Source organism: Rhincodon typus, chromosome 24 (assembly GCF_021869965.1).
Source record: "Rhincodon typus isolate 14 chromosome 24, sRhiTyp1.1, whole genome shotgun sequence".
Classification (NCBI taxonomy): Eukaryota; Metazoa; Chordata; class Chondrichthyes; order Orectolobiformes; family Rhincodontidae; genus Rhincodon; species Rhincodon typus.
In genome coordinates this window covers 25,639,597-25,653,573 of record NC_063355.1, presented here as the reverse complement: position 1 = coordinate 25,653,573, position 13,977 = coordinate 25,639,597, and the positions used below count along the sequence as shown (strand labels likewise).

Below are 13,977 nucleotides of genomic sequence, written 5' to 3'. Positions count from 1 at the left end.
AAAATACTGCCCCGGGTCAGGGCAGCGTGTAGTGGAGAGCGAGAGGAACAAAAGTTACCTTCTAACCTGTTTTTGTATTTTATAATCAGATTTCGAGAGATCCCACAGTATTTTATTGTTGGATGAGAATTACTTATCGCAGGAAAGCCCTGGTTTGGGGAGCGGCAGGTCGGGGGGGGAATGGATTTTTTTTTAATGAAAGGGAACCTTGAGTTACACAGAGACTTGAAATCTCCTTCAGTGAGTGCCCACAGAGACAGGGGGCGCAGCTCCTTGCAGTGTGACTCGACCGAGCAGAAGGGTGCTGTGATTGGCGGGTCAGCTGCCTTGACTGACAGTAGAACAGGGAACAGGAGCGGACAGCGCCGGCAGACAGAGAGACTGCCGCTGGTGGGGGAGCTCAGTGTTATGTGCTCACCTCCTGAGCTTTGTGACGCCTGGTTTGGGGGGAGTCCCACTGAGAAAGCCTCCCCCAGGGGAGCAGTGGGACAAGGCAGTGGGCTGGATCGATTCTGGAGGGAGATGGGCTAGAGACGAGTGAAGATGCGAAAGGTAGACGTGTCCGTCTCGCTGCGCGAGTGCAGCTGCATTGCTTCCAAGACCCTGACCTGCGGGCTGTCCTCTTTCCAGCAGACGGGCAAGGGTTTACTGCAGGTCATGCTGAAGCAAGGGAAGCAATGGAAGTCAATGTGCAAGGGGCTCGTCCTGGGGACTCTGCTCACCACCTGCATGATCCTGCTGTACTCGTACGCGGCACCTCCTCACCAGCTCAGCCTGCAGGAGTAAGTCTGTCTCTCTCTTCACATTTCACTTCAGTTTAAAATGCGGTGAATAATGTGTTAGCTTTGTTTTGAACTGGCGTGACTGAAATTTCCTGAAAGAGTTTGTTCCCTTTGTAAAAAAAAGCCCTGCACTTATTTGCACTGTAACTACCCGTTTTTCTCAACCAGATGAATGACTAGCAGTGTATCCCTCTGACCAGGGGCTCATGTACATTTTTTCTTCACCTTGAACATGATCAGAGGACGCCCTCTTCCGCCGGATAGATTTGAGTCTATCTTAAAAGTGTAGTTAAAGGAGTGTTCTAACCCGTTAACTCAGTGAAAATCCCAACTGTAATCAACTCCAATCAGAAAATTCCAATTCTGATTACCACGATACACAATTCCTGGTTCAAGAACACAGCCCCGAAAATGAGCAGATTTGATGCGGTACTGAGTCTCACGACAAGAATGAGTACAAAAGAAAAGCCCCAGAACCTTTCATAGGAATGTTATCAAACAAAATTTATTACGGACCCACAAGATGATAAAAACAGGACATGCTGGAACGCAGCAGGATTACCAGCATTTATGGAGATAGACACAGTTAGGACTTTAATGTGTTGCATCCTTAATATGTGGGAGCTGGTGGAGGCTGTTATGATCAGGTGTTGGCTGCTGGAGGAATTTGGACAGAGCTGATGAGTTGGGGACACTGACACATCAGGCTGGAGGTGTAACTGAATGTTGTATTTCAGGAGGCAGTCACACCCCTTGGATTAACCACATCAAGTTTGGTCCATGGTCAGGGACAAGAAGGTGTGACACATACTGAGGCAGGCGTAGAATATAGAATATCCTTTATGGAATAGAATATAGAATATCCATTATTGTCCTTTATTGAGATGCAGAATTTAGATTTGGAGAGACTTCAGCCAGTGCCCTTGTCCAATAGGCACAAGGTTCTTGCTCCTAGTCTGGATGAGGGCAGGGTGGATGAGTGAGCTGTTCACAGCACTGTGGTCCAGAGTGCCATTCAAATCAGGGAGGAAAGAGAAATGTCGTAGTAATGGAGAATTGCATACTTAAGGTAACATGTATCCTTTTCTGCAGCAAATACGGAAAATCCCAAAGGCTGTGTTGCCTACCTAGTGTGAAGCTTGGGACATCTCTTCTGGTCTGGAGTGGAACTTGGAGTGGGAGGGGAAGGATATTGTTGACATAGTCCATGTAGGTACCAAGAAAACAGGTAGGATTAGGGAAGACATTATGCTGAGGGATTACTAGCAGTTTGATGTTCAACTAAAAAAGTAGAAACACAAAAGCTTTAATCTCAGGATTACTCTGTGAGCAATGTGCAGATTGGCGCAGAGTAAATAAGATTAGAGAGGTAAATGTGTGCTGCCAAAATTGGTGTAGGAGAAATGGGTTCCCATTCATGGCACCAGTACAGGGAAAAGAGCTGTTCCACTGGGACTGGTTTCATTTGAACCAGGCTGGAACCAGTGTCCTGGTAAATGGTATAACAATGGCTGTAGAGAGGGCTTTAAACTAATTAGTGGGGAGTGGGGGGCTCAATTAAGCAACATCTTTTAAAACCCAAAAAGAAATGAGAGAGGGGTGCAGAGTAGTGAAAAGGTGAATGATAATTGAAGTATGATAGGAAGAGCAAGAAAATACATGTAGTAAAGTGCAACAGAAGTTAAAACCAGAGTAAGTAATAATGGTGTACAAAGTCAAAGGTTTACGGCTTTTTGTCCTAATGTACACAGCATTTGTGAAATGGATAGAAGAGTTGACAGCACAAACAGAAAAAATGACTGTTATTTGATAGGCTATTACGGAAATGTGGTTTCCACGATACACAATTCCTAGTCCAAGAACATAGCCCCGAAAATGAGCAAATTTGATTCGGTACTGAGTCCCACAACATGAATGAGATCAGCCTAGAACAAAAAGAAAGGCCCAGAACCTTTCATAGAAGTGTTATCAAACAAAATTTATTACAAGCTACAAGATGATAAAAACAAAAACTGCTGGAACACAACTGCAAACTCAATATTCAATTTTCTAGAAGAATATGCAACAAGGAAAAGATTTTGGGCTAATTTTGTTAATAAAGGAAGGTGTCAATGTGGGGTGAGTAGTGACATAGGTGCAACAGATTGTGATATGGAATAAGTTTGTATGGAGTAGCAAGTTAGCATGCAGGTGCAGCGGGTCATGAAGAAGGTAGATGGAAATTTGGCCTTTATTGCTTGGGGGTTGGAGTTTAACAATAGGGAAGTTTTATTACAACTCGATAGGGTGCTGGTGAGGTTGCATTTGGAGTACAGTGCAATGTTCTGTCTAAGCCGCACAGCTGCTCAGAGGATCTGCATAAGCCATTCGGCATGCTGACATTGCTCCCAGCATCGACTTCAGCTTTCAGAAGTTGCTGTTAGGCACAGACCTTGAGACCTGAACAGAAGAAAACAAAATTAGAGGGAGCACAGGTATTAAGTACAGTTTTGACCCCTGCATTTAAGAGAGCATATCCCTGGGCTGAGGGTCTTGCCTTATCAAGAATGGCTAAACAGGTTTTAGAGTTTTATTCACTAGGGATTAAAAGAATGAGATGTTGAGAAATGGGCAATCTAAAACTAGGGTACGTTGTTACAAAGTAAGGGAACACTCCTTTAAAACTGTAGTGGAAAGGAATTTCTTCTCTGAGAGCAGTGAATGACTGGAATTCTCTATCCTAATAAGTCGTGAAGGTTAGATCACTGTAAGTATTTAAAGTGGAGATGGATGCATTTTTAAAATATTGGGGAGTCAAGGGCTATGATAAGCTGGCATAAGAAAGAAGTTGAGGCCTGGGGGAGATCAGGCATGACCTGAGGGACTGAATGGTCTATTCTACTCCTTTATCTTATGTTCTAATGTTCTTTCATCAGAACGGAGGTATTAATAGGCAACCAAAAACATGGACAAAGAAGTAGATTTTGTAGAGCATTAGTACGAAAGAAAAGAACTAAAGAGGAGGTGAAGCAACGAGCTTTTGGGAGGGTATGCCAGAACTTTAGACCCCTGCGATTGAAGGCAAAGCTGCCGATGGCAGAGCAATTAAAATTGGGGAAATTCCAAGATTTGGAAAATGCAGAGGTTTAAAATGGTCGTTGAGCTGATCAAACCGGTAATGGAGATAAAGAGCAAGGTCATGGAGGGACCTTAAAACAAACATGAAGTTTTAATGTCGAGACTTTACTAAACCAAGGATCAACAAGTTCAAAGTGAAAAATGAATGGAACTTGCTGCAAGATAGGGGAGGGGCAGCAGAGTTTTAATTAAGCTCAATTTAATGGGGGCTGGCTAATGGGAGTAGGGCTAAGTGAGCATTGGACTGGATGTCAAGAATTAATAAAGTCATGGATGAGGATGCAACAGCAAATGAACTGAAGCAGTATTGCAGATTAGCAATCTTATGGATGTGGGCATAGCTGGTTTTGGTGATGGGAATGGTTATGTGATTAGAAGCTCATCATAATGTCAAATAGGATAACTGATTATGAACAGTCTAAGTCCCCTGCAGATGAAAGCGAGACAAATGGGGTCTCATAGAATCATAGAATCCCTACAGTGTGGAAGCAGGCCATTCAGCCCATCAAGCCCACGCCGACCCTCCGAAGAGCATCCCACCCAGACCCCCCACCCCCTACCCTAGACACTATGGGCAATTTAGCGTAGCCAATCCACCTAATCTGCACATCTTTGGACTGTGGGAGGAAACTGGAGCACCTGGCAGAAACCCACGCAGACATAAGGAGAATATGCAAACTCCACACAGACAGTCGACAGAGGCTGGAATCAAACCCAGGTCCCTGATGCTGTGAGGCAGCAATGCTAACCACTGAGCCTCCATGCCACCCCTCATTAACTCGAGAATCGAGTTTGTGGAATAGACTGAATACAGTGACTTCAGTCTTCTCAATGTTCTGTTGGATGAAATTTCTACTCATCCAATACTAACCAATAAACAAACAGCATGATAAAATTGGAGATTTTGAAGGGGTGAGGAGCAGAGATGATAAGGTAGAGCTGGGTGCAATGTATTTCAGATGTTGCCAAAGGGGTAAAAGGTAAATGAAAAATGGGTGATGGGTTGGGACTGTGGGTAGTTGGTGGAATGGTTAGAGGGAATCTTTGGGAGATTGTAGAGGTAACTATGCAGGACAAGGCAAACAAACCATTGCAGGTGATGCTTTGTCTACAACTGGATAGGTAAGAATTGAACTAGGCAAGAGCAGCTGGCTGACAGAGGAGAGGCATTTGAACAGGATGGTGTGATTAACAGCCTCAACATCTTTATAACCCAGGATCACCCACTGCCTTAAGTAACAAATAAAGCAGTTCCCTATTGCCTTTTTTTAGAGTGTTATCTTTTTAAAGTTGTAATGGATCAATCATGCAGCATTTTCATCACAAAAGTTGTCTTCATCAGTTTTCCCACACTTTATATTTGTGTCCACTCTTCCAATAAAACTAGAGAAAGATTTGAGACATCATCGTTATTGTAAGATGACTGTCTAATGTTGTGACATTGATATGCAATTCCCCTACATTATGTGCCAAAACACCACGAGGGCTTAAGTTCCTTTTCCTATATTTTTTCATTGCATTTTATTCAAGGTCTTTTTGAACTAAAATTAATAAAAGAAGCAACATGATGTTACAAATATATTTTTGGTCCAGTAAAGTGTATTAAAATGGATTGCAGCATGAGTTATAGTTTCTGACAAACACAAAGGCAAGATACCTTACAACAGAAACAGTAACTGTTCAATGCTCAATACCATGCACAAAATACAGGTTGAACATGAACAACAGTAACAAAGCATATTTATATGGTGCATTTAAAAATTCCAAAGTTGTTCACAAAAATGTATAATCAGATAAACACTGACATTAAGCCAAAGAAAGGAACTAGTGACCAAAAGCTTGATCAAAGAGTTAAGTTCTAAGGAGACTCTCAAAAAAAAGTAAGAGACCAAAAAATTTAGGTCAGGAATTCCACAGTCCTCTTTATTAAAAAAAAACAAGTAAGAAAAATGCAATGGAAAAAAAAATGTCAGCTAGTACAACAGTCACTAGTGGTGTGGTAAAGGAAGTTGGAAATGCTCAAAAATTGGTCTTACACTTACTCTGGATTTACACTGCAGCATTAGTGTTTGTGCAAAGCATGAAAGAGTTTGTGGTATATTTAAGACGCTTCAGTGCAGGTACAGCCTTACAGAATAGCTCCAGTGAGTGTGAGCTTGTCGTTTCCACTTGGAACTGGTTTGATGTTGTTTACAAAGATATGTAGATGGAGTTCCAGGCAACTACAATGAGCAATATTTTCTGAATCTTGAGAGTTTTTGGTTAGACCACAGCTTTCTTTTAATCTAAATCTGAGCTTCCACGATAGTTGCAGTCAGCATATAAAATGCCAATTTGATCCATTGTTCCTGTTATTAGCAATTAGCAATTCCCCTGTCTTATGATTCTTGCCCTGCAGTACTGCAAATTTTCCACTTCAATTCCCTTTTGAAAGCTACTTTTGAAAGCTACTTTTGAATCTGCATCTTTTACCCTTTCAAGCAGATCATAACAACTAGCTGTGTTTCAAAAAAAAAGTTGCTGTTTTTGCCAATGTTCTCTGGTTATCAACCCTTATAAACAGTCTTTCCTTAGTTCTCAAGACGCTTAATGATATTGAACATCACTCTTAAATCATCCCTTAATAGTGCCTGCTCTAAGACAGCAACACCAGCTCCCCCAGACTCTCCATTTAATTGAGGTCTCACATCGAGGGACTTACCATTCCTGTAAATCCCCTCTGTACTCTCTTTATAAGGCATCCTGTTTAAGGTATGCTGCCCAGAACTGGACATAATATTCCTGCTGGGGTTGATCCAGTGATTTTCAGGGCTCAGAATATAATTTCCTTGTTTTTGTACTGTGTGCCTTTTTTACAGCCAAGAATCCTATATGTTTTTTAAACAACCGTCTCAACTTGGTTTTCAAAGGTTTCCCATGCCAGCTCTTATGAGTTTATCGCAAGAGACAGGATTTTGAGGTAAAATTAAACAATCTTACAAGGCAGCTCTGAAGTCTCAGGAGTTTTGTAAAAACGCATTTATCTTGAGATTAGTTTGGAGAGAAAATAATGCGGCTGTCCTCTGCTGTATGGCATTGTAACAGGAGCCAAACATCACAGTGTTGAAAGATGAGCAGCAGAGAAGGAAAGATTTCATTGGTGGTATAACCAACTATCTCAGACCATCAGCTCTGCTTTTCTTATTCCAACTCTCCTCAAGTCCTATTAGCTTGGACAAATTTTTTTTGTTTGCTCATCTCTGAGGTGGGTCCTTTAATAATTCTTGGGTTATTTTACCACCATAAAAGTGCTATAGGAATTTAAGTTGTTGTTGACCACCCCAGTTTAAAACAGAAGACAATGTCTTATGTAGTCAGCTGATTTATTTGAGGTGAATGGTTCTGTGTTGTAAAAGACTCCTTGAATATAATCAAAGGCAGAGGTCACAAGATTTTCGACAATGTTTAAAATTTCTACCATGTATGTAATGTAGCCTCTGAAATGAAGTTGAAAACCTTAACTGCTATATTGTCAACAGTCAGTAAGAGCATTGTAACACAGGAAGTGCCCATGTTCATTCACTGTTCTGTGCCAAGCTAGTTTCTGTTGAGTCTGCATGATGGTGCTGTACCAAGCAGAAATCTGATTGCAGGACTCAATGGTACAGACGGATCTGGGTGTCCTGGCACATGGATCACATAAAGTTACTATGCAGCTACAGCAAGTGATAAAGAAGATACAAGAGGAATGGAATATAAAAGTCAGGAAGCTTGACTGCACCTGTACATGGCCTCAGTGAGACCATACCTGTAGTATGTGTACAGTTTTGGTGGTCTTATTTGAAAAACAAAATTCTTTAGAAGGAGTTTAGAGAATGTTCACTCAATTAAACCACTCACCAATATGACTTAGAATATATTGCCATTCCTTCACTGTCACTGGGTGAAAATCCTGGCCATTGTGGGTTTACCTACAGTATGTGGGCTGCAGTGGTTCAAGAAGGCAGCGCACGAACACCTTCTCAAGGGTAACTAGGGATGGCAATAAATACTGGCCCAGCCAGTGACACCCACACCCTATGAGTGAATTTAAAAAAAACTCCCTTCTGGGATGAAAGAATTATCTTGTGATGGAAGGTTAGACAGGATAGGTCTATACCCAAGGAGTGGCCTTGGTATCCTTTCTGCGCCAGTGAGCAGGGTTTGGAAAAATAAGTCAAGAATGTTTCCAGTCAGGTGGAAATTATAGGGAAGATCTTGCGCACTGGTGTGGTAAGCATAACCAAGGGGTGGAAAGCTTCTTATGGGTGCAGCAGTATGGCCCCAGTTCAGGTTCCACCCACTCCAAAGGTGTCCCATAACACACCAAACAGGTTTGATTAAAAATATCTGCACTAAGGGGAAAGCCTCCTTATACCTTCAAAGTATATGAAGGTTGCATGGAGTTAAATCACATCTATAGGACCAGAAACAAAACTTCTGATTCATGTAGTCTTTGCCTGCATTTTTTACCTACGTAAATCATCCGAGTTTATTTCATTTAAACTCAGCAGGTCCTTCTATTTCTTTCTCTATTATGATTGTGTTCACGAGCTGAAATGCAATGGCTGAAAGGCTGGTGGAACAGCATGCAACAATAACCTTCAAAGCAGAAATAGATAAATACTTGAAGCAAAAATTGGGAAAGAACAAGGGTATGTGATTAACTTGATAGCTCTACCGAAAGAGCTGGCAAAACCAGAATAGGCTGAATGGCCTCCTTCCGTACTATATCATTCTACTACGGTAAGGGGGAATATATAATACATGTTTTAATACATGCAAGGATAACAGGTAGTACTTTTAAAATGTGCTTTGTATCACATTTTCAGAAGTAGTAACAAGATTTTTGCAAAGAGCTACAATCCAATAGTCAATCAATATTGGTTTATACTTGCAGAAAACTATAGCAGCTCATTCCTTTTGTACCAAATCTCCTTACTTTATAGAGTTTTGTCTTTTGTTTTGAGACAATGGGGTTGGTGTGTCTGATGCACATACCCTCAGGTCTCTGTTCCTGCACGCCGTTAAACTGGTACTATTTCTATATTGTGTCTTATTATTCTTCCTCCCCATTCACTTTATCACATCACAATTCGATGTTACACTGCATCTGCAATGTTAAATGTTAAATTACATTGCAACAGTTTCCTTCAGACAAAGGCAGAGTCAGTGGCTTCACCGCTAATTCACAATATCTTGCATGGTTTTAAACTCCTTCACAAGGACACTGAAATTATTTTGATGATGCACTGTTGTATTCACGTTGGCTTTACAATATCTAATTCGGTTGTTAATGCTGAATTATTTGTATTATCGTGTGGTCTGCTCTGATGTTGTGGCGTTTTCCACACAAATGCATACTCAAGTAGCATACCCCTCACCATGTTGCAAAATACTCATAGAGACCATATCTTTAATCAGTTTTGTCATTCGTCGTTCAAGTCAGTTTTTTCAAAAAATTCATTGACGGGGTTGTGGATATCGCTGGCTGAACCAGTGCAGAAACCTAGAGGGCAGTTGAGTGCCAACCACGTTGCTGTGGGTCTGGAGTCATGTAGCCCAGATTGGTTTCCTTCCCTAAAGGACATTAATGAACCAGATGGGTTTCTCCTGACAATCAGCAACAGTTTCATGGTCATCATTTGACTCTAAGTTCTGGATTTTTATTGAATTCAGATTTCGCTGTCTGGCATGGTGAGATTCAAACCCAAGTTCCTGGAACATTACCCAAGTCTCTGAATTAATGGTCTAGCAATGATACTACTAAGCCATCACCACCTCACTAAGGGAAGAAAATCATTCAATGAATGATTACTTAGAAGTCTAAGGAGAGATTAGAGAAATCAGAGTGCATTAAGATAAACCAAGGAAGCCATGTTATTCTGTAACAGAAAATCACTTCACTAATGTTAATAATTATTATAATAATAATTATGGCACTGAAAATATTAGCAGAATGTTGAAAATTCTTACATTCTAAAGTTGTTAACAATGAGCAGTGTTTCTAACATATTTTGCCTCTCTTATTAGAATTCCCGTTCCTTATTCATGTTCATATAAACCTGCACATGCCAGAAATGTGCCCCGGATGAATGGATCTCATTTCACCTCTGAGCTAAGCAAAATCTGCACCCCTAAAGAAGATATCATGTTCATGAAGACACACAAGACTGCCAGTAGCACAATTCTCAACATTCTCTTCCGCTTTGGGCAGAAACATCGCCTGAAATTTGCTTTTCCCAATGGCAGGAATGATTTTTATTACCCATCATACTTTGATAGGAGCCAGGTGAAGGATTACAGGCCAGGCATGTGTTTCAACATAGTCTGTAATCATATGAGATTTAACTACGAAGAGGTTCACAAGCTACTCCCTGAAGACACTATTTATTTCACCATTCTCAGGAACCCTGCATATTTATTTGAGTCATCTTTTCATTATTTTGGTCGAGTGATCCCATTCACCTGGAAAATAAGCGGAGAGGACAAACTGGCTGAATTCCTCAGGGAACCCAACCGATATTATGATCCAAGTGGTTTTAACTCCCATTACTTGAAAAATTTGCTATTTTTTGACTTTGGTTATGATAATAACTTAGATATCAATGACCCCAAAGTAAAGAAGCACATCAAAACTATCGATGAAAGGTTCCATCTGGTGATGCTCCTAGAACATTTCGATGAATCACTTATTCTTTTGAAGGATGTAATGTGCTGGGACCTGGATGATATTTTGTATTTCAAATTAAATGTACGAAAAGATTCCACTGTATCAAGAATGACTGGAGACTTATATGAGAAGGCAACAAACTGGAACAAAATTGATTCCATGTTGTACCAATACTTCAATGCTACTTTCTGGAAAAAGGTGGAAAGATATGGGTTTGAACGCATGGAGCATGATGTGGAAGAATTGCGCAGGCGCAATGATAACATGCAGTCAATCTGCATTGATGGTGGGCACCCAGTGGACGCAAACGCCATTCAGGAGGCATCATTGAAACCATGGCAACCACTTGGTGAACGCTCAATCATGGGCTACAACCTGAAGAAGAACATTAGCAAAAAGCACAGGAAGCTCTGCAGGAAAATGCTCACCCCTGAGCTACAATATCTGAGTGAATTAGGAGTTAACCTGTGGATAACAAAATTATGGTCCTATATCAGGGATTTGTTGAAATGGTAGTTGGCCAGCTTTGAAATGTGATGGGTTTCACATTCACACCTCTGTCATTATGGCAGCTACAGGGAATAGCAGAACTTAATTATTATCACGGACTACTAGATCTTGGGCACTGTGTTGCTGCCATTCTCGATTGCCATGCAACCATAGGCAGTCATTCACATTTGTAATATAGAGCTATCCTGGGGTATAGTTCAATGTTCTGCTTTGTTCTTCAAATTCGTATTAGTAAAATTGTAATTTACTTGGAGGTATATGCCCTACAACACTATGTTCCGTAAAAGATCTAATCCCAACTTCCAATTGCAATTATGACTTTTTTGAAGGATCACATATGAAACAACTGTGAATTAGAAGTATGATCAGAGAAGTCAGAACAGTGACCAAATGCTGAGGGATCTCTGACCAATGCCACCATGTGGCCTTGTGAACTATTCCTGACAGGCAGCAATTGATTGCCTACTTGATGCTTGTCAGATAACATATGACCTACATTATGAATTTGCTATGCCGTATATTTATAAGGAACGCCCTACTCACACTTAGAATCCAGAGTGTACTTTAAAAAAAACCCTAGTCTTAAATTACTTTAAGAAAATCACATCTCCTTTTCAATATGCTATTACAAACACAACCATGTTTTTAAACATTTTTAATTGTTTCTGTGCATGATTGTACCAATAGCAATTCTATGTCACTCTGGAGTAGGAATCCTGTGCAATATTACAACAGTAACATCATTTTTAGTCACTATGAAGTTCTCACAGTTTGGTTGAACAAAATGCAAGCTGATGAATGTATAGTCCTCGAAATAAAATGTTTTACAATATATATCCCATTCAATTGTAAAACTTCACATAATATTACTGTATGCTGAATGTTATTTTTAGACAATTTAGTTTGATGGGAATGTTCAGAATTGGCTGCATCTCATTATAATACAAAATGGTTGCTTCTCAACTGACATGCTGCGCTGAGAGCAAGATGTACTTATTTTCTGTGTAATCAAATCTTTGAGAATTGTTTGATTTTCCAGGTGTTTGGTGATTGATAAATTGGCTTACTATTTGGGGTTAATCATCCTTTGAGCATGTAGATGGTGACACTCATTAGTGTATGACAGGAGAGATCTTATCACTAATTGTTTCCAGCCTGCTCCTTTATTAATATTTAGCAAGAAGACAGAATTTACTTTCATTTATGCTTTCTCCCTACGATAAGCTATCAGTCTGCCAAACAACAATACAGTAAGACATCCCAAGCACTACACTTCACAGGAGCATATTCAGATAAAAACTTAGACATGTTACCAGAAGCCAGTTCTACGTAAAGGTGAACTTTCTAGCCAGCACAAAATAAATAAACAAGGCATTCACCTTAGAAATGAGTTAACCACATTTGTATGGCAGCACATTGAAAGAGATGTTTGTACCTTATCAGGTAGAGAATAAGACGCATGACACAAAGAAAAAAAAAAATTACCTGAGCATTTATTGAACATGTTTAAATGATTAATCGAGTAAATTGAGCTCTCTGTGAGTGCTGTGAACATAAACAAGCAGTAATTGCAACAGTACTGCATTGTTTTCCACTTCTATATTGACCACTCAGTTATTTGTCTTTTATTCAAAGAAAAAGGTAGTAATTATTTGTATATAATAATTGCAGTGAAAATGAGAACACTATTGAAATTAATGTCATTAGTGATGTGACAGCTGATTTGAACTCAGTTAAAAGCTTTTACACAATCAATGGACCTGACCTTGAATTCAACCTGTATCTAATTATTCATTGTTATAAACACAGACCACCCAAAAATATGTCAAGTTCAGATGTGGCTCCTGAACTGTGGGTACCTTTGTCTGCCATGGATGGATACTGGAGAGAACATTATATTCATTTATTTGTGTTTTGAGCTGCCACTTGTGTGTCTCTGGTCAGAATTTGTTAATCCCATTAAGCAGATTTCCCTATTTTAGATGTAAGCAATCTCCCTGTTTTAATTGTGCAGTATTTAAACATTAGGACAAATGCATCAAAACAAGCAAAGGTGGAATTATATAGATTTGGGGGCAAATCTTCAAATTTCCATATGATTAGGGAGCCAAATTTATGGGCTTTTTAATTTTGATGTTGAAAAATCACAAGTTGCATTGCTCATTTTAATAAATAAAATAGTACAGTATCTTTGTAAAAATCTAAATATATGGTGCTAATCAATGAAAACATTTATTGTAATTTAAGGAGTTCACTGTGCTCCACATGTACCATTATATTGCAGCTTTTGAGACAATAAATCATTTTCACGAAGAGCTAACATTCAAGATTATGCTTTGTCCCACCTGCTTTGTAATCTGTAAGGTTTTGACAGAAGATAGTTAAATCTGGTTGAGTAATAAGTACTGCAAATGTGAAGAAGCTTTATGACAGGATAGCTTTAAGCAGTTTAAAAGAAATGCAGACACACACATAGAAACGACTTGTGAGAAGATTAGGATTGCATGTGGTTGAGGACCAAGAACAGTTACAGTTGTATTGTGTTTGGGTGAGTTGCTTTTGTCAGTGATTCAATTTTCACTTACCCCTGCATCACTATTCCCTCTGTTCTTCAAAATAGTAAATGTGTCCACTGTTTTCTTGTTAAATGTGTTACTATGTAATTGAATATTTTTCCATCAAATTTCACATTCTATTTCACTTTACATTGCAGTAGGGTAACAAATTGCATGCAAGGACAAATTGCCCTTTCTATCTGGATTTGCAGCTATTTGGGTCAGCTTATAATCGAAAGGAGAATTTGAAGTGGGGAATCACCCACAAAATGTGAATTTTGCCAACTAGACCTGAACGTAGTTAATCTGCAGATCTCTACCA

The 13,977-nt window shown here is 39.8% G+C and overlaps 1 protein-coding gene across 1 annotated transcript; it reads left to right on the top strand.

Moving 5' to 3' along the window:
* Window positions 1-636: 636 nt before the first annotated feature.
* On the top strand, window positions 637-11,903 carry gal3st1a (galactose-3-O-sulfotransferase 1a). Its single transcript, XM_020512551.2, has 2 exons — window positions 637-782; window positions 9,951-11,903. The coding sequence occupies exons 1-2, from the start codon at window positions 658-660 to the stop codon at window positions 11,104-11,106; spliced, it is 1,281 nt and encodes a 426-aa protein (XP_020368140.1). The 5' UTR covers window positions 637-657; the 3' UTR covers window positions 11,107-11,903.
* The last annotated feature ends 2,074 nt before the right edge of the window (window positions 11,904-13,977 follow it).

Coding starts and splice junctions, on each gene's coding strand:
- gal3st1a (XM_020512551.2), top strand. CDS start 658: ATGCTGAAGCAAGGGAAGCAATGGAAGTCAATGTGCAAGGGGCTCGTC. Junction 783..9,950: donor CACCAGCTCAGCCTGCAGGA/GTAAGTCTGTCT, acceptor CTCTCTTATTAG/AATTCCCGTTCCTTATTCAT.